This window comes from Arvicanthis niloticus, chromosome 13 (genome assembly GCF_011762505.2).
Source record: "Arvicanthis niloticus isolate mArvNil1 chromosome 13, mArvNil1.pat.X, whole genome shotgun sequence".
Classification (NCBI taxonomy): domain Eukaryota; kingdom Metazoa; phylum Chordata; class Mammalia; order Rodentia; family Muridae; genus Arvicanthis; species Arvicanthis niloticus.
In genome coordinates, this window is record NC_047670.1 from 16,453,447 (window position 1) to 16,473,994 (window position 20,548).

At 45.2% G+C, this 20,548-nt stretch overlaps 1 protein-coding gene across 5 annotated transcripts in view; it reads left to right on the forward strand.

Annotated features, from left to right (window-relative positions):
- Grhl2 (grainyhead like transcription factor 2) overlaps positions 1 to 20,548 on the forward strand; it is a 133,169-nt gene that overhangs the window by 89,273 nt on the left and 23,348 nt on the right. For all 5 annotated transcript variants that reach the window (XM_076911273.1, XM_076911274.1, XM_076911271.1 and 2 more), the window contains 4 exons: positions 9,817 to 9,975; positions 17,823 to 17,910; positions 18,353 to 18,492; positions 19,824 to 19,855. In XM_076911273.1, the coding sequence (XP_076767388.1) occupies positions 9,817 to 9,975; positions 17,823 to 17,910; positions 18,353 to 18,492; positions 19,824 to 19,855 (419 nt within the window). The remainder of the gene's footprint in view (positions 1 to 9,816; positions 9,976 to 17,822; positions 17,911 to 18,352; positions 18,493 to 19,823; positions 19,856 to 20,548) is intronic.

The window sequence follows — 20,548 nt, forward strand, 5'->3', positions numbered from 1 at the left end:
AGTTACACACAGCCAAGCAGGGCAAATGGCGTTTTTATGTGTTTGCTGGGCGTGGTGTGGGCGGAGGGCGCTCTAAAAGGGAAAAGCAAACATTTGCTGGAGTCTTTGGTATTGAACTTAAACAAAGCCTTGCCTTTGTTCCCCTTTTATAAGGCGGGGGCTGACAGGAAGAAGTACGAGGCTGGAGCTGATGCTTGTGAACAAGGACTAATCTTTAGATGGCATCTCACTGGAGATATCAGTTGATCTTTTTTGTTAGTGTGTGGGGTAGCCATGGATTCTGCCCCTCATTCTACTTACGACTCTGTACCTAACAGCTATGGACCATTGTGTTGTGCAGAGAATCGGATTACACACTTGGATTTCATGACATAATGGTGTGTGCTTGTGTGCACAATGACTAATATTTGTTCAGTAATTGCTATATCTCAGGCACCCTGCCAGGGTTTCATATATATTATCCAATTATTCATGTTTCTAAGCAGGTGACAGTTTACATCTAACTAAGGAGTGATTTAAAGTTAGCTAGCTTCCCTCAGGAACACAGCAACTGCATAACAGAGCCGAGCAAGCTGAGACTGAGTGTGATTCTCCCACAGTCCTGCCTCATGTCGGGAGGACCATCCCTGCTCTCACCGACAGTGAGACAATAGTGCGTTTGAGGCAGCACAGGAGATACCAGTTATGGAGATTCATGGCCAGGCACAGGTCCTGTTCTCAGAGAAGTTAGGACAGGCCTGGAGCTAAGAAGAACTTCTAGTGCCCCTGCCTGGGATTACAGGAGGAACCAGTATGCCTGACTCTTTTCTTTTCTCTTGTCATTTCTGTACTTTTTAATTTAAAAATTTAGATAAGAAATTAGAATAGTGTGATTAACGACACACAGGCTAAACTAAGGTTAGTTCGTTACCAATATTTGTCCAGATTTTCTCTCCCCCGTCCCCACCCCTCCTGTAGAAAGAGGAAGCTGATCCTGTGGGATCAGAGAAGGTGAGAAGGGAGGGCTGAATGAGCTGTTGCATTTCAGGGGCTAGAAAGATGAATACATACGATGGGGCCGGGAAACGGGGGTTTTAATAAGGCCTCCTCAAGATCGAAGGGAGCATAGTGTGGGCTATCAAAAGATGCTGCTGAGAAAGCCCAGCTGAGGAGGACAACTTCAGTAGCAAATCTATATTCCTGTGTGCCATTGTATACAGAGCCTACACAGGAAGACATTCATGGTGGATTTGTTTATAAATTAAAAAGCTGGAAACAGCCTAATGGGGAGAAATTATTATTTTATATGTAAGCATGTTTTAACAGTGAGGTAGAGCTATCAGATTTCAGCATTAGGTGGGGAGGGCATCAGGACCGATCACATCCTTTTCTGCGGCTTCCCAAAGAGGACCGAGCACGTGTTCCGTTCACACAGCACTTAAATGCTTAACAGGGGAGCAGAGTGGGGAGAAGGTTCGTAGGTCTGCTTTTTGTGCCTTTTGAGTTTTGGGCCAGGTTCGCACATCACAAACTTAAGTTTTAAGACCTGGGGGTGCAGCCATGTTGGAAGGCTGCTCACCTAGCATATACAAAGCCCTGGCTCTGATCTCTGGCATCATGTAGACCAGGGATATGAGTGAGATGGAGAGAGAGGGAGAGGGAGGGGGTGGAGATGGAGGGAGGGAGGAGACAAGAAAGAATTTGAGTGACTGAGTCTTTCAGTCTGCATTTAAATTCTCATGTCAGGGGACCTTGTCAGTGCATGAAGCAGCCAGCCAATTGTTACAGTGTCACATTTTCCTAGTCCCAGTGGACTGCTTGCTGTGCAAGATCTCCTGGGGTGGCAGACCTGAATGGTGCAAACTGGAGACCAATGGAGGCTTCTGACCTAGATACCTCTCCTGTAACGGTCTGTGGAGAAGCAGATTTGATCTTTTAAAAATAAATTTACCTTGATTTAATGTTTGTTCAATTAATGAGATTCATAAGTTGATCCACACTGAAGTCATCTGAGATTGGCTTTACAAATTTCCTGAGGGAAAATCTGGCCAGGAGGAGGCAGTGTCCTTTGGGGGAAGTGCTAGAGCTCCCTGTGGTGCAGAGGGAGTACTTGACCCATGCCCAGCAGTGGCCTGGTTAACTGTGCTCTGGGTCTGAGGAAGGATGTGCAGATACAGAGTATCCCGGAGGTTGGCTGTGGGCAGCGTGGCGTTACTGGCGAGGGTGGGGAATTCCTTACATCTTCTTGCATGGCTCCTTTTAGTTTAAAAGTATGACCTTATTTAAATACCATAGCACTGGAGTGTGGAGTGTTGGAGCCACTTAAAAGACAGGATCTGAATGCAGGAGGGCTGCCTGCAGGACCTTCCTCCCTTCCTTCCTTCCTTCCTTCCTTCCTTCCTTCCTTCCTTCCTTCCTTCTTTCCTTCCCTTTCCCTTTCCTTCCCTGTTGTGAATTTCACCCTGCTCTCAGCTGTAGTGGAAGCCGGCTTCTGAAAACTCCCTAATGCAGGACAACCCTATTTATTGCTTGATTTGGAGGTATTATGGATAGTTCCAGCTCTCTGTCAGGCCCTCTACCCTCACACGCCCAGCCTGCCTAGCCCAGATGAGCCCTCTATTTTTAATGTTTGTCTCTCCTCTGGAAGGGGTGTAAACCCTCCCATGCCGCCCTGTGGCCTTCCTCAGTAGCTCGCTCCCCTCTGACTGTGCTGATTATTCATTTCCACTTGGCCATGGCTCACACTTGGCCGCTCACTGATGATGGCCTTGTCACTGATTGCAGAGCCGCTGTGCCTCTCCATGGCCCATGTGCTACCTCATATTCTTTCCTGCCCTCTCCCATCAGTATCCTGCCCTCTACTCAGCTTCCTTCTTTCTTATTTCTCCTCTCTCTTATCTCATGACTCTTATAGGAAGTCTTCCCAGTTAAGCTCTTTCCTTCTTCCCAAGTTCTCACAGCAAGAATGGTCCGGATTGTCCAGCTGAGTGTCTGATGATGCTTGCTCTAGAACACCGGCTAGCACTAGAAAGGAGCAATGTTGTCCTGGGACGAGGGCTCGTTGTTATAGGTACTCTGCTTCTCACGTGTAGCTCTTCCAAAGGTAGGCATGTGTGGATAGATAGGGAGGTGGTTAGGTGGATAGACCGTTAGATGGTCATGTTGAGGATGTAGCTGGTGCTTAATTCAGGTGTGCTGGCACCTCAGTCCGTAGGTGTGTAAATGATTCTACAGAGAAGCAGATAGCTTCAGAGAATGCTTCTGTCAGAGCAGCTAACCCATGGTGTGATCCTGACAGCGTCAGCTACTTCTGTCAATCTTCTAGGCACTATTACTTAGGAAAGCATGATTGTGTACAGAAGGGAAAATGCATATTTGGAAAAATAACTCATGTTCTCTTAACTCATTGAATAACTATTTGCTGAGGGACCTGAGCCTGGTGTTATGTGGCTAACGTGAGGCAGACGAAGGGGCCTTCTTATGGGCTTTTTGCCCTCATGGAATAGGCCGGTAATTAAACACTAAACAGCAGACAACACATTAAATTCAAATAATATTAAGTGTATGAAGACAACAGAAAAGAGAAACTTGAGAGAGTGTACCTCTGGCTGGGAAGGCCAGAGCTGGTGTGTCTGAAGAGTTAGCTCAGAACTGAAGTCTGAAAGAAGAAGGACTTGGATCCACAAGCACAGCAGAATGTAGCGGCCCTGAAGTAGACAGGATTTAATATTCTCTCGAAACAACGGAAACAAACAAACAAACAAAAAAAACCCATGGGTGATGGAAAAGCAGAAAAACCATGGTAGAATGGGAGAGAAAATCAAACATTTGTCTATGTGTATTCAGACGTACCCATAGTGTGTGTAGAAAATAAATGGTAAAACAAATAAAAGGTAAAACAAAAATAGAGATATACAGTCATCATATCTACAGAAGGCCTGTGCTAGCAGCGGGTTCGGGAAATCCTGACTAAAATGGGAAGCTCCCCAAGAGCAGACGTGGGTGGCCCTGGCTTGCTGACCTCTCTTTCACAGACGCACAGTGCCAGCAGAGGATAACTGTTAGATGGATCGGGAGTGTGAAGTGCATGGATGACACCTGAGTCCGACAGCTCACGGTTCAGTGTTGTCCTGCGTGTGGCATCTTAACATCTTACCAGAGTTTACTCTGACTTTTCTGCCTGTCTCAATTTGTCATTCCACCTGCACTCAAGCACAATCTTACTGAAGTGGAAAAAAAAATGTAAGGAAGATGTTTAAAGGGCTTTAATAAGAAGGAAGAAATGATTTCAGCACCTGGGATGCAGGAGGATCTCTGTCAGTTCAGAACAGCTTGGTCTACATAGTGAGTTCCAGGGTAGCTAGACCACATGGTGAGACTCTGGGGGGTGTGGTGGTGGTGGGGAGGAGGCGGAAGTGGAGGCGGCAACAGCAAAAACAAAAGGGGAGAGGTATTGGAGGCACCACGCTTAGATATTTATATACCATTTTTGAAGAGAGAATGAATGAGTTCTGGTGTTAAACTTATTTCTCAGTGCATACTCTACCTGTGATTGTGGGACTAATGCCAGTGTGATTCCTTAGATGAGTCCTTTAGGATCCAGATTGTTAGAAATACATTAATATATAAATAGCCTTCAGCCAGAAAGATAGTACTAATATACAATTCAATTTTTATGAAGTCAAATAAATCCATGACATTGAATCATGGATGAGGATTTAGTTTTAAATCTCAAATGGCTTTCTAAATCAATTAAAGGTAGGGCCAGTTGTTTTCACTGGAAAGCCCAGGAAACGCAGTGGAAGTTAACCACGAGCTCCTGGTTTCCTTCTGCAGCTCACTGGTGTGTGTGCATTTTGACAGACCTTCTATTTGCCTGGTGCACAGCTCAGGTTGAGACCTTAGCAAAGTCACTTTTATGTTAGAAGCCACAAAACAGGAATTACCATTGTAATTCCTGTTACCTCTTGAAACAAAGGACTTTTAAAAACTCGTGTGCCTTGGACAGCTCTTTCTGGGAACAGTGTTTAGGCACACTAAGAAATTATCTGATTCACTGTGACCACATGGAGGAAATGTCCTCTATTTGCTTGAATGCACACAATTTAATTAGTTTTTCAGAAGAAGGAAAGGTGGGCTTCTAGAATTCGAAGAACACATCTGAGGTTTGGAAGGGGGGGGGGTGGGCTCACAGTTGGTGGGTGTAGAGCTCAGAGGCAGATCCAGTTATTTACCATCCATCTTCTCTTGCATTGTCTGGGCTCCCACTGAAGCTAGAAAGCCCTTTCTGTGCCTGACATTTGGATGGACATTTGGTGGGGGAAGTCATTCCATCCTCACCTCTCAACACATTTACACCAAGTTCTGCGGACGGAAACTTCCGAGCAAGTTGCTCCCCTGTTTGCCTCCTTCCCTTGGAGCTGGACTTGGTAGGGTTTGCAAGAAAAAAGAAATGAGTGCTTATCAGTTCTGAGGCCAAGGCTCCAGTTAACGGCCTTCCCTGCCTCCCCACCCTGCATTGGTTAAAGTTCAACCATTTGGATTTGGAGTGTGGCATGGCCAGGCTATGATTGATGCCATCAGGCACTGAAACTCTGCTCGCCAAGGGGTTAGTCAGCAGGAGAAGGAAGCAGTGCTGAGCCCAGAGCAGCATCCTGCCTGCCTGCTGTGCTGATCTGGGAGATGCAGACACAGAAAGCAGACTCCTGTGGTTTACCTTTTATGGGATCAGGATGCCACACTGAGCCTTCTGGGGAGACCCTTTCTCTTTTAAGAGCATTGAGTCTAAATGTCTCCCATGGAACTCAATTGGCTTTTAGGAACCTTGTGTACTGGGTGACTGACTTTTATAGCTACTCCAAGGACGATTGAGTCTGTTTATTGCCAGTGAGCGTCTGTTACCTCATTGGCTTTAGATGACTATGCAACTTAAGTGGTCCTTGTAAATAGTCATGATCTGTTGCTTTAGCTCTCTTAGGTCAGACTTAGAGCTGACAGACCATAATTAGCACTTCTTCCTACCTATCATATAGACAGACCCACACTGAATGATGGACATGCAAATCAGTGAGTTAGCCATGAAGCTCTGTCAGGTGGGACAGCCATCAGAACACTGCCTTTTCTACTAGGCAGACCTTTGGAGAAAGGTGGGAGCAGTCAGGATCAAGGTCCCCATCGATTATCAGGAAGATCTCTGTGAAATGCATGGCCAGGATAGGGACAGCCACAGTTCAGCAGAGTGAGCATCTGACTTGCTGACACGAAACTACATTCTGGCCAAGATCATCCCATTGTCAGCAATAAAACAAGTCAAATGTTCCCAGAAAAGGACACCTCCTTCCTGACCTTCAGATCAGTGGTCAATGAAGCTATTGTCATCATAAAGACACCACGTTTTCTCTCACCCCACCTCACCCCGATCTTCCGCAGCTGCAGGGCTCAGAGCTTATATATTTGCGCTGCCACGGCCTCAGAAAACTTAAGACATTTGAAAATATCTGCTGCTGGAATGAGTGTTAAATAAAATTTCTGCCATTTAGGGACTAAGGCTGGAGGTAGCATTTTCTGTTACTGTGACTTTTAATGACAAAATGTTTCTACTCTGGAGGTTTGGAAGATGCATCCTGCACCGTAGACTTTCTTGGCAGTCCTCACCACTCAGGTGGTTACATTTTCTTCTCTCATCCCATCCCCACCTTTCCCTAGAATTTGTGAGGCCCCTGTTCAAGCCCAGAGTCTCCGTGGCTTATATTTCACTAGTATCTTCCAGGCTGAGGACTTTGTTCTGTGTTCCTGGGGCCTCTCTCCTCACACCTCTTGGACTTGACCACCATATGACAGTCATTGCTGAGAACTTGTTGCATCCATCTGTCTTGAATTGTTAGCTCTATGAGGTAGACTTAGCTTCTCTCTTATTTCTAATGTTTAACACCATTTGATCCATCATATGCTTCTGTGGATAACTATAGACTGAATAAATGAAGGGAAAGAATGAGTGAGTGGATGAGTATATATATTTAAAGGTATCTTGTGTTGCATATTTAAAATATACAACATGATGTCACAGGGTATATATAAAGAGTGAGGTAGGGAAATTAAAACATGCATTGCCTTATGTGTTTATTCTTTCCCTTCATGTATCCTATGTGTATGTTCATATATCCTATGTCTGGGTGTAAAGGAACTAAAATTTATTCATTCTTGTTGGGCTTGGGAGATCATGCCTGTAATTCCAGCTCTAGAGAGGCTTCATCAGACGAAGCACCACAAGTTTAATACCAGACTGGTCAAATAGTGAATTCCAAGTTCCCAGCGACCTTGGGCTACAGAGAAAGACCCTGCCTCAAAGCCAAACAGACCGGAAAAATTTGTACTTAACAGGAATCTCTCAAAGCACCTGCACATTATCCTCTGCAGAGGGGGACCGTTAGTGTTTGTTTTTCAGTGGTGGCTGGAAAGGTGGAGCCCGTGGTCAGGCAGGCAGAGTGGTTGTAATTAGCACATCATTGAAACTTGTCAACTGCCCTGGACAGCTGATGGGTGTCTTACTAATGCAGCTAAGATTACCAGGAGGAGCTCACAGATACAAAGTTATGTGGTAAAGCACTGGCAATTAGATGCCTGGTGGTATAAATTACCAAAAGTCTGCAGGGCTTCAAATACATCAGGACTTCTGAAGAGATCTATGGCCTCTCTTCCTGCAGGACAACCTAGGCACCCTCACAGTGGTGCAAAAGCTCTAGTTTTTGACGTCTTTTAAAAGCCCAGGGGACAACACTTTTGACAAGTTGTATTATACATAATAATGTATGTCCTGGTTTTCCCATGATCACTCCTCCTCAGTGTCCTCTCATCCCCAGTTTCTGTGAGGATCACCATTGACTGGTGTTACTTTTATGTCATGGTGACCAGAATACATGAATAAAACAGAGGAATGAGAGAAAGGTTTTTTTTTTTCCTTCTTCTTTGCCCAGAGTTTTGGAAGGCCTCAGCCCACTGTGGATGGGAGACATCACAGCAGGAGTGTGTTGCAGGGGCTGTTCACATCGAGGTGGGCCAGAAGGCAGATAGTGCGCCAAGAACAAGGGGCTGGCTATGACCTTCAAAGGCCCAGAGACCTTGTTCCCAGCCAGGCTACCTCCTAAAGACCACACAGCCTCAAATAGCACTCACTCAAATTTCTGGGGCATTGTAGATCCAAACCTCGACAAATGGCATCTTTCTTGTGTGACCCAGCACGTTGTACCAGGAGGGCCACTTCAGCTCCTGTGTCTCCACCCTCTGTCTCCACCAGTTCTTTACAATGAGCCTTGGTTTTGCTTTTTCTGTTAGTCAAATAGAACCCTTAAAAATCAATCAGAATTTCTACCCTATGGGATGATGGCATTTCTAGTGTATTTTTTTTTTTGGTCTCAGTTTTGTTTTTGCTTGAAGGTTTTAAAATTTTTTCTATTGCACTTTAAAAAAAAAGATTTATTTACTTTATGCATATGAGTACACTGTACTGTCTTCAGACACACCATAAGAGGCTATCAGATCCCATTACAGATGGCTGTGAGCCACCATGTGGTTGCTGGGAATTGAACTCAGGACCTCTGGAAGAGCAGTCAGTGCTCTTAACCACTGAGCCATCTCTCCAGCCCTCTATTGTGCTTCTTGATGCTACATGCCATGAGGATTTTGTTTGTCCCCTCCAAGACCCCCAGATATAACCTTGCTATATTTCCCAGGTTGCACTTGGCCCCTTGATCCTCCGGACTCACCCCTGATTAATTACTGGGATTACAGGTTCGTGCCACTACTTCCGGTTACGAGGAGGAGGTGGACGCTGTTGCTTAATCCCTCCTAATTCACTCCTTGCCTTTGCCAGCTTCTTACTGTTTTATAACTTGGAATAGATTAGTTTTTAGATTTTCTCCTGCAGCAAGAGGGCTTATAGGTCCTTTCATGTGAACATTGAGAGCTGACCGTATTGAGTGACTTGTATAAGGTCCCTTAGCTGTTTACTGCTAGAGCAGAGGCTGATGTCAGGGCTTTTGACTTGCAGTCTGGTGGGCTTTCTGCAAGTTAAGTCCCTGGTCCATTTATCTAGGGCTCAGTGAGTGTCTGTTCTTTGCTAGGCGTTGTATTAGGTGCAGTAATATTAAATAATACAGAATTACTCCAGACACCGTGCTTCTCAGTCAGGGAAGAGAGTTTTATACAAACATAACTAGGTTTCAGTGCTAGTGCATTAAAATAGGAAGTTTTTATCTTATTTTTATCCTGAAAGTCAGAGGTTAGGGAAAGTTGTAACTATTAGAAGTGACTTTTTAAATTAATTGATTAATTTAATTTGTGTGTGTGTGCCTAGTGTATGTATGTGCGTGCAGGAGCCTATGAAGGCCCTGTATCCCCTGGAACTGGAGTGACAACAGCTGTGACCCACCATGTGGCTCCTGGAAATCAAACCCTAGTCCTCTGCAAGAGGAATAAGTGCTCTTAAACTGCTGAGCCATTTCTCTCGCCCAGAAGTAACAATTTTGATATATTGAGAACATAATGTTTTACTGACCTCATTTATGATTAAGAGAATTAGCCTTTGCTGGTGAACTCTCCAGGAGAACATTGTGATTGTCTAGTTCAAGGTCGTATGTGAAAGCGAATTGCTTACAAGTTCACGGTCATGTAATATGTTTTGTGCACCTAGCCGCTTTCTGTGGGAGGGTGCTGGGTATTTGTCAGTTGTCCTTACAGGTCCACGTAGGACACTCACTTCCTGTGCCCGCTCACATCTTTCCTGGGCGTCCCTTGTATGTATGGCAGTTGTGAACTTACCTCCCTTTCTCCCGCCTTCAGATTTTCATCACCGTGAATTGCTTGAGTACAGATTTCTCCTCCCAAAAGGGTGTGAAAGGACTTCCCCTGATGATTCAGATCGACACATACAGCTATAACAACCGCAGCAATAAACCCATCCACAGAGCATACTGCCAGATCAAGGTCTTCTGCGACAAGGTGAGCCAGCCTGACAGTTTGTCAGGAAGGGACTGTTGTGACGAGCTGATCTCTTTAATGGACGTCCTCCCTTGTCATGTGTCCTTGTCTAGCTGTGTCTAAGGAGTCATTTGGCAGAAGCTTCTTATTCTCAAGTCTTGGGGTGTGTTAGGGAGTCACCGGTCCACTGCCCTTTGTTTTGACTCTTGTTTTCTTCCTACCAGTTTTACTATTAATTTAGTGACTGGCATTGCTGTGTGTCTTAGTTCTCTCACATTGCTAAAATGAAATACCCCAGGCTAAGTGGTGTGAACATTAGAAACTTACAGTTCTGGGGGATAAAAACGTAAGACCGGTGAGGTCAGTCCCTGGGAGGGTTATCTTCTTGGCTGCCAGGAGCCATCTTACTTTCTGTCCTCACATGGGGGAGAAAGAGACGAGCTCTCTCATGTGTCTTTTCATAAGCACACTGACATATCATGAGGGATAAGCCTCACGACCTCAGCAGTGTTAAACCACTTCAGCACCCCGGGGGCAGAATGAGGGGAGCTTCAGTTTGAAGCATACTGTGCTTTGGTGAACATGCAGCTGAAATGACAGATCCAGAACTTTCACTGGGTGTGGATACCATTCTAGAACATATCATGGTCATCTTTGTCATTTGATGTATGGCAGAGGGCTAGAACTTCTGGGAGTAGAAATCACACCTACAGAAGAAGTTCACTACTTCTGACACACTCAGCACGCAGTGCTCTCGTGCCCATGATTGCTACCATAAAAGAGAGCGATGAGTCAGAATAAGAACATCTGAGCCCTGAACGTCAGGTGCAAGTGATTGTCAGCAGTGTAAGGATGAGTGTGGTGTTACAGAGGGACTGCCTGAGGTACTCACAGGAAAGCAGTGTAGGGCCTTCTGAGGACTGAGCTCGAGATGGGACTGAGGTGCTGATTCTGAAGACCCCATTTGGCTGCTGTGTGCAAATAGACTGTACATTGTTGTGTTGTTTTCTGTGAGAATTTACAAGTTCTAGTCCAGGGAAAAAATCCTCTTCTGAGATAAACTGGTGAGAGTGAAATTGGCTGCTGGAAAGGGCAGACAGGTGGCCAGGAAGAAGAAGCTCAAAAGAAAATGAAAATTTGGTGGGAAGACACACTCACTCTCCTTGTTTGGTTTTTTGTTACTTGACACAGCTGGAGTCTTCTGGGAAGAGAAACCCCAAGCAAGAAAATTACTATAATAGATTGGCCTGTTTGCAAGTCTGTGGAGCACTGTCTTGTCTGATGGTTGATGTGGGAGGGTCCGGCTTACGGGGTGGTGCTATCCCTGGGCAGATGGTCCTGGGGTGTATAAGAAATCAAACTGAGTGAGCCTTCAGGAGCAAACTAGCAAGGAACATTCATGTCACCCGAAGATGACTCAGGAAATAGCCAACCTCCACAAAAACTCACTTCATTAAAAACGCAAGGTTAAGATCAGACCAGCTTCCCTATGGATAGTGAATGAACACACAAAGCGATGGCTATCTTGCAGGTGAAAAATAGCCTAGCATCTCAAGGTGAGCCAGTGCATCAGGCAGCAGGAGAAGCTGGGGTCAACAGGGAGGGATGGGAAAGGCCTGCACCTGAGAATCAACATGTGCTGGAACTCAGGGACGAACTAGAAACGAAAACTGAACTATTTCAGAAGATTATACCAGAAGCAACCATGGCTGACCAATGTGACAGGTAAAGGTACCAGTGGAAAAAGAACACAGACTTCAAAAATGGAAGGAAGTTTATGCAGGAGAAGACAGAAAACATCAGAGGACAGACCTAAAGACAATCCAGGACTCACAGACCTATGATCACTGAAAAGAACAAAACAACAACAAATTCCCAAGCAACAAAATGGAGCCAAAGTGAAAAATGCCACAGCAGACCACCTTCGAGAGTGCTGCCCACGTGCTGGAGGAACCCGCTCAGGCTGACAACGGGAAGTAACAGCTCTCAGCCTTTGATCCCAGTGCTCGGGAAGCAGAGGCAGGCAGATCTCTGTGACCTTGAGGCCAGCCTGGGCTACATTTGTGTTCAGGACAGCCAGGTGTACATAGTGAGATGCTATTTCAGGAGGAAGGAAGGAAGGAAGGAAGGGAGGGAGGGAGGGAGGGAGGGAGGGAGAAAGGAAAGGAAGAAAGAATAGCTTTCAGACCTTGAAAAGACAGAAAACTGTTCTCTTGGCATCTAACAATTAGAGACAATGGTTGTCATTGAAGCTTTCAACAGTAATGCTGTGCCATGAGAAAACGGTTGCCTGACTAGAAGAATCAAGTCAACATGGCCAAGGACTTTATTTCTAGCCAAATTAACTCCAGTGTAAAGAATATAGAAAAATCACAAACTTCAAATAAAACATAAACAACAATTTAACAACACAAGTGCTGTGACTAGTCCTTCTTTGAAATTCCAGTAGAGAATAAATAAGCTTTAGGCACAGAATGTAAAAACGCAGGCATTGAGCACAAATTTACCTATAAACTGTGAGTGACGGGAGAGAGTGTGGGCATTCGGCCTGACAAGGATGACTGTTGACGAGCTCAGTAACTGCTGGAGATGGCTCACTGGATAAGAGTGCTTTTAATGTAAGCACAAGGACCTGAGTTCAAATCCTCAGCACCCATATAAGAATCTGGCATATTGTGTTTGCCTGTGACTTCAGTGCTGTTTCAGAGCCGTGCGGGTCCCCACAGATCCCTGGCCAGCCACTGTAACTTAAATGGCAAGCTTCTGGCTCAATGAGAGACCCTGTCACAAGGCAATAAAGAGTAAAAGAGGTGGACATTGTGTGTGCTTCTCTGGCCTTGGCATGCGTGGCGGTACACATGCATGCAACACACGTACATACAAAGCTAGGTAACAAAGATGGAATTATCTCACTGGATGCCAATGGGCATGGACTGCCCAGGTCAGGGGAAGATGAAGGAAAAGAGGCCAGCAGCCAATTCATTGCTGCCCTTCATTCTCAAAGGCACGGCAGTCTGTTGCATTACAGTGCCTGTTTCAGCAGTGAAGTAGCACCAGGAGAAACAGGTCTCTGTGAGCTGATACACTGACACCAGAGAGGAAATGATCAGGAGAGGAGAAAGGATGACACAGCCACACTGCTGCACAGGGATCTAGGTTCGGGCGTACAGCCCCAGATCTCAGGGAGAGTTAGGTAGCCTCCAGAGCCCAGAGGCCAACTGACTCAGCATACACAGTGAATGCATACATACATGTAGGTCAGAAGGCACAAGGCGCATGGCTGGACTCACACAGCAGACTCCTTGAATGAATGACTGACTTGATACACAGAATGTCAGAGTGACAACTGATCATGCCAAAAAAAAACAAAACAAAACACCCCGAAAAACTAAACCAACAAGCAAACAAACACCCAGACTTTCAGAAGAGATGTTCACTGTGGCTGCGAGCCCATGTCCCAGGGTCTTTAAGAGGATAAAATGGTTGATTATACTATTTGTTTGCCAGTTTAAAAGAAAAGAGATTTTCATTCAGTTATTCTGCCTTTCAGTGAGTGAGGATGGGAAGGGGCATGTGTGCAGTCCCTACCAGACCTGAAGTTTTATTTTCTGAAGTCATGTGGCAGGGCCTTCAGGCTGAAAAAGGTGGCTATAAGAACCGCTTGCTTGTGTAGATATGCTTGTAACATTGAAAACTTTGCCAATTGGAAGCTATGTCACATTCCTAATAGCTTCTGTTTTACACGCTTTAAAGTCATTGAGAGACGGTAGGAAAATGGTTGGTGTGTGTTCCGTGCAGCAAGTGACAGTGTCCCTGGTGGGTTCCTGTGTGTCCCAGTGTTAGGGGCTGGAAATGTCCCTAATGGGAGCTAATGAAGAGGAGTCCTGTGACGGTGCAGGGGGTTAACTGTAATTGCATCAGTTACAGAAAATCTGTACTCTTTGATGAAATAGTCTTCCTCCATACGTATAGGAGTAATGTTTTCTAGAAATTTTAGCGGAAAATATTTCTAGGAAATAAAATGATCTCTTGGAGGGGCATCCCTCTGTCTTTATTGAATGTTTAATGCTTCTTTGTATCTTACTGAAATCACAGCTTTAATTTAGAAATGAGAGTGACAGTTCCCCCAAGAGAGAGTATTGTATCTTTTTTTCCCTGAATACTATACTCCACATATATAATTTTTTTTTTAAATAGATTTAATTCACTTTATTTCCCTTATATGTGATAGCCACAGCTGGAGCCTGGGTCCCCTGAACAGAGACTCTGGTGTGAGTTTTCACAAGATGAGTTCCCGATAAGACAGCTTGATGAACATAGCCTTTCCCCAGAGGTCCCCGGGTCCAGTATCTGTAGGACTTGGGGATGGCATCAGAGATGGCCTCGATGAGGTTGCCCAGGGTGGCAGTGCATCCTCAGGCCGATGTGTAGCAGCCATCGATGCTGACACAGGCGGAGAAACAATGCCAGTACCCCTGGGCTTAGGGGTGAGATGAGACACACCAGCACAGAACCACAGCAGCCTGTTACCTTGCATGGAACAATTCGGGGCTTGCCAATCTTGTCCCCCTAGGAACACACAAGGACAATAGAAAGCTTGGCCAAGATGCTAGCCCCTTAGGTATTGGCTATGTCCTTGGACCACTTAACACAAAGTCCAACATTACCACTGAAGTCCCCAATAGCAACCAATGCCTGAGCCTGGTTCTCATAGCAGCTTCTGTGCTGGCATCATCTCCAGAACTTCATCTTTAGGGATATCCTTTAAATGTATCCCTTAGGGATCCTCCCAGGAAATGGTTGCTAGACTAGGATTCCTTAACGGGCAGGGAGAACAGGTGGACTTCCTTCAGGAACTTGAACTTTGAGTCCTCTACCAGGTGATTCAGCTTGGTGACATCAGTGACAGGGATCCAATCCTTGTCTTCGGCTTTACTTCCACAAGCCCCAAAGCTGCTACTACAGCCTCAGTCCCAAAGATCACTGCTGAGTCCTCTGGAGAAGGACTGTGGCTTCCCAGGCCTGGTCCCTGGGTCTCCTGGGTCTTCCCCCTACATCTGTATCATCCATTGTTTGGTGTTTTTCAAAAGAGGAGGATAGTATAGATAACTTTTTTTTTTAAATAGTTATTTATTTTATGTATATGAGTACATACACTGTAGCTGTCTTCAGACACACCAGAAGAGGGCATCGGATCTCATTACAGATGGTTATGAGCCACCATGTGGTTGCTGGGAATTGAACTCAGGACCTCTACAAGAGCAGTCAGTGCTCTTAGCCGCTGAGCCATCTCTCCAGCCCCCTAGATAACTTTTAAAAGAATTAATTCTAGGCTATTCTCAGAAATAGCACAAATAAAGTGAAAAAAAAAAAAAAAAAAAAAAGGTAAAACTTCTTGGGATGTATCCATCTTTATCAATTCCTTTTTCGTGCTCTGATAAAACACCATGGTCACAACTTATGGACAAAAGCATTGATTCTGGCCTCTGGGTTCAGAGTTTATCACAGTAGGTGAAGCATGGCATTGCGAAAGTAGGCATGGCAGTAGGAGCAGGAAGATGAGAGATGCAGACAGCACAGAGAGAGAGAGAGAGAGAGAGAGAGAGAGAGAGAGAGAGAGAGAGAGAGAGAGAGAGAGAGAGAGAGAAATGGAAGAGGCTGTAATTCTCCAAGCCCACCCCGGTGACTCGCTTTCTCCCTGAGGATTTCTCATTCAGATCCCCGCCACTCCATCTGTCTGAGTTAGGTGTCTGTCACTGCGACAAAGCCCGTGACCAAAACCAGCTTGGTCATAGTCTGCGCAGAGTGATGTCAGGGCAGGAGCTCAAGGCAGGAACCTGGAGGCAGGAGCTGAAGCACTGGCCATGGAACACGCGTACTGATTTGCTCCCCTGGCTTGCCCAGCCTGCTTTGTTATACACCCAGGACCACGGTGATGTCACCTCCAGCAGGCTGGGCCCTTCACATCAATCAAGAGGATGCTCCGAAGGTCATCTCTCAGATGACCTCAGCTGTGTCAAGTTGTTCAACAAACAAACAAAGCAACAAACAAACAAACCAGGGCAGTATTCAGTCTGACAAGTCTATATTTTTACATGACACTGACACTTGAAAATAAAACAAACGTTGAATATGCAAAAATAAAAAAATAAAAAGGAATTTGTGTAACCTCGGGGTATGTCTTGAGTGAGTCATACTTTGTGGGTAGATGATAAAGACCCACACTATTTATGTGAAATACTGAATTAATCGGAGCTTCCAACACACAGCCAAGTGCCCTGTATGCACCTAGCAAGCGGTGCTGCCTTTTCCCAGCATAGAGTGAGGCATTGCCGGGACACTTAGCATTTCTCTTTGTTCAAGGCAAAGGCTCTACAGAATTTTAGGGTATTTTGATGAGTATTAATACAGTGGATATATCTTGCTGTGAATTTCCATGACCTGGAAGTATCAATGACACCTCAGATTTTTGTGTCAGAGTAAAGTCACTAGTCCCCTCCCCTCTGGTAGCTGTGTGTAGCAGGTATGTTGTAATTGTCTGCGTCTCATCTGTGTGAAACATGGAACATGGCCGGTTCTTTGAGAACTCCCTCAAAGCCACGGTGCTCTCCCTTCTTGACAACAAATCCCCACGGAGTCCTAGTCTTGGTCAGAACTGGGACTCTCCTATAAGAGTAACCAAACCATCTATAGATTCTTGGTGCAAACTATTCACATTTATCTGTGAATGTGTTTGAATAGATTCAGATCTTTTTTTTTTATATAGTTGGAATTTGACCCTTTATGTGTCAAATGTTCCAAAGATGTTCAGCAATTTTGACTTTCCCCTTTGACTTCCTTTCTCTTTTTTTCCCTTTTCTTTCTTTCTTTTTTGTCAAATGTGTTTTGTCTGACAGTTTCAGGCCATTTCTGAAGGTTGCTTATGCATCAGTGTTCCCTAAATAGTTACTGCAGGGGAAAGGGATTGCTAACATGGACCAAGACCCAGGGAAGAAGCTTAAGCATGGTGTCCTGAGTGTCACTTGTCTAGCACATGGTGGGTGAATTCTCCTGAAGCCAGGAGAGTGAACCCAAGAGGAAATTGTGCTGGGATGTCTCTGACTGGGGACCAAAATAGGAAAATGAGTTAACAAATGGTCCAAACAAAAGATGAGCAGGGATGGTGCAGGCGCCCAGACAGCTGCTCAGTGAGCGAAGCAGGGTTGTAACTAGATAAAACTGTATATAAAGTCAGTTTACAAAGAACAGGAGCAGATGCACGCTCTTCTGTGTCGTAGGCACCATCTCCAAGCACATAGGAGAATATCAGTATTTTTAATTTGCTGATCAATTCCCCATCTTTTTGTGGCCACAACTTAGAGAAGAATGCCCTTTCTTCCTGTGGTGAGTTTTTTTTTTTTCTTTAAGTTCATAACCATATGCAGAGGAAAACTTGCACAGGGGAAGGCCATTCTATTAATAGTACTGAGTTATTCAGCAGGTGACACTGAGTTAGAGAACTCAGCCTGTTCTTTCCTCATGGATTCAAAAATCAAGTTCATGAAATAGGCATGAGACAGGCAGAGGAGATGATCGATCGGGGAGAGTTGGCATCACTCCAAGATCAGAGCACAGCGCACACATCTGTGCGTGTTCTCATTGCGCTCCAGGGGAGGAAGTTGAGGATTCCCTCAGTTTATTTCCCATCTTCATGATGTGTGAGTGTGTGTGCATGTGTGCTTGTGTGCAAGTTCATGTATATGCATGCATGTGTGTGTGTGTGTGTGTGAATATTCTTGCAATATTCAATATTGCAATATTGAATATGCAATATTCTTGCATCCTCTGAGAATATCCTTTGGTTGGTCTCTCTTTGTTTTCCCTATCAGGGAGCAGAAAGAAAAATCCGAGATGAAGAGAGAAAGCAGAACAGGAAGAAAGGGAAGGGCCAGGCTTCCCAAACCCAGTGCAACAACTGTAAGTTGCCCCTGTCCCCCATACTGCCTGTGCTAAGTTGGGGGACTGCAGCCAGCAGGGTCCTTTGAGAAGACAGATAGAAAGAGCAGGCTGCAGGGGAAGGTACATGTATGTATCCCAAGGCACATGCTCTTGTTCAGAGACAGGGGAGCATTCATATGGAGAGCAAACAGAAGGACCCTCTTGACTCGTGACCCCAGGGTACACACAGGTCAGCAGGAAGCGGAGGGAGCTTCCATCCACATTGGGTGGAGTCTCCTAGAATCCCATGTACGTTTTGTTTGTTTGGGCCTGAGGAAGGACATTTAAAGCATAAGCACGCCTAGGGTGCTGAGAAAGCTGTGAGGGAGAATTGTGGACTTTGGTTAAGACAAGGCTGATAGCCGAGAGTTCTCAGGCATGCATAACCCTGTTCGTGCATGGGCTTTGTGCTTCCATCCAGCCTCTGATGGGAAGATGGCCGCCATACCGTTACAGAAGAAGAGTGACATCACTTACTTCAAAACTATGCCCGACCTGCACTCACAGCCTGTGCTCTTCATACCAGATGTTCACTTTGCCAACCTGCAGAGGACCGGACAGGTAAGACTCCTGCTCTCACACCCTCCCCGACAGAGCCGACCACAGAGCAAAGTCAGTATCATTCCATACAAAAAGTAGAGTTTTACAGAAAAGACTGACTGCCTTGGGAGAGAGTACTGGCACTCTAAGGCAAAGAGAGGTGTAAGCTGTTATTAGAAAATTGCTGGCACTGCCGGGGGGGAAAGCTCATCACAATTTTGTTTTGTGTCAAGGAGACGCTATCAGTTCACATACTGCCACCTGGTGGTGAGAGATAGAACTGTATCAATAACCATACAGAAGATCTTGTCAACAAATGTTTCCTTAGTAAATAAATAGCTCTCATTGAATGGATAAATAATTTCTCATCTGAAGGAAAAAGAGAGTATTGGATCTTTCTTCAAATACACGGAAGCTAAGTTTTATAATCTACAAATGAAAGGAAGGATTAGAAACCAAATAAATGTTCAATAATTATATAATTATGACAGCATAGTTTTGCAAAAGATTATGTAAATGCTAAAAGTTTAATGGTGAAAACTATGTATCCACAGGAGAATTAATTACAATATTGCTCAATGCAAACAAAAAGTAAGGTATCTCTCTGTCTTTAACTCAAACTCCAGTACTGACTGGGCGAACTACCCACCTGCTGAGGGATTTTCACGTGCTAACTCTGTCATGGAGGTTAGCAGAGTTCTGAGATGAGGGAGGTTTGTTTCCTCTCCTCTTTAAGGTCTCCTCTCCCACAGGAGCAGGGAGAGCTGTGGGGAAGAAAGATGTTTCTAACCATTAGCCACAGCTGGTTTAGCCACACACTGGGGTTTTACTTTTGCACTGATGGGGTTTCCTTTGGCTCCAGAGTCCTTGGATGAAAAGTCTGTTCTGAGAACTAGCATAATGGCAGACTCAAGTCCCCTCCCATTCTGAGTGCTGGGACTGATGCCATTCTGAAGGAGAGATTTTGCTAGCTTCTTCTTCTCTTTCTGGTGAATGTTCTATGTAGTGATGAGGCAGCTGTACAACCAGAGGATTGATTGTGGTGTGTGTGTGTGTGTGTGTGTGTGTTTCTGCCTCCGTTTTAAAAGCTTTCAAGCATGTAGCTGTGCTTTCTATGGAATGAGGTTTTCTCTATATCTTACAGAAGAGAAATAGTTGAGTCTAACTATCCTGCTTCCAGTTACAACTGGGGCTAAGGTGCCTCGTCACTTTTGATAAACTAATATAGCACAAACACACAGCATTGCTAATCAAATGTGTCCTTTTCTTGAGAGACAGTTGGTCTGTTAAGACAACTCATGTGGTTTCCATGGTTTATTTCTTTCCTACATGTGGCTTTTTGTTTTCCACAGGTCTATTACAACACTGATGATGAGCGAGAAGGGTAAGACAGCAGCCATTTCCTTCTCAAGCACTTACTGTTTCTTTGTGTGGGTAGCAATGGACCTTCTAGCCCAGGGCGACCCTGGGCAGGAGTGGGACCTTCCCTTGTGCTTGTGACATAGAACTGAGAAAGGAGCTGTGGGGTGGCAGCCAGGTGACCACCTTTCTCCCTGCATGCTCTCTTTCTGTGTCCCGGCTTCTTCCTATGATCTGCCTTTGAATAAATTCTAAGTTTACCAAAGTGCCATCTTTGGTACTGTTTGCTTTCAGTGCTGCCCGAGACACAGACAGCTCCTGTAGTCCTCACTGGGTAGACAGCTTTGAGTGGGGCCTGAGTAGGCTGAGAGCCTGTTCACTGTCCTGTGGCTTTTAGATAAGAAGCTCTCGTCCACTCTTTCTCGTGTGTCTCTGTATAACAGGGATAGGAGATGTTCTCCATCTTTGCGGAGAACACATGCCCACCTATAGATTTTTAGGGGCAGTTGACTCTTCAGTGTGCTTCTATCCTTAACTCATTTTATACCCAGAAGTTTGCATCTATGAAAGAGCTTAAGGCCACTGAGATGACTTTTTTCTAGGCCACAGTAGCATCTATACCACTTTCTTGAGCAGCAGATGTTGAGCTGCCTTCTGCTTGAGTGTTGCCGGTGATGGAGTGCGCTGCACAGGAGGACGCGGTTACATTGTCTGTAAG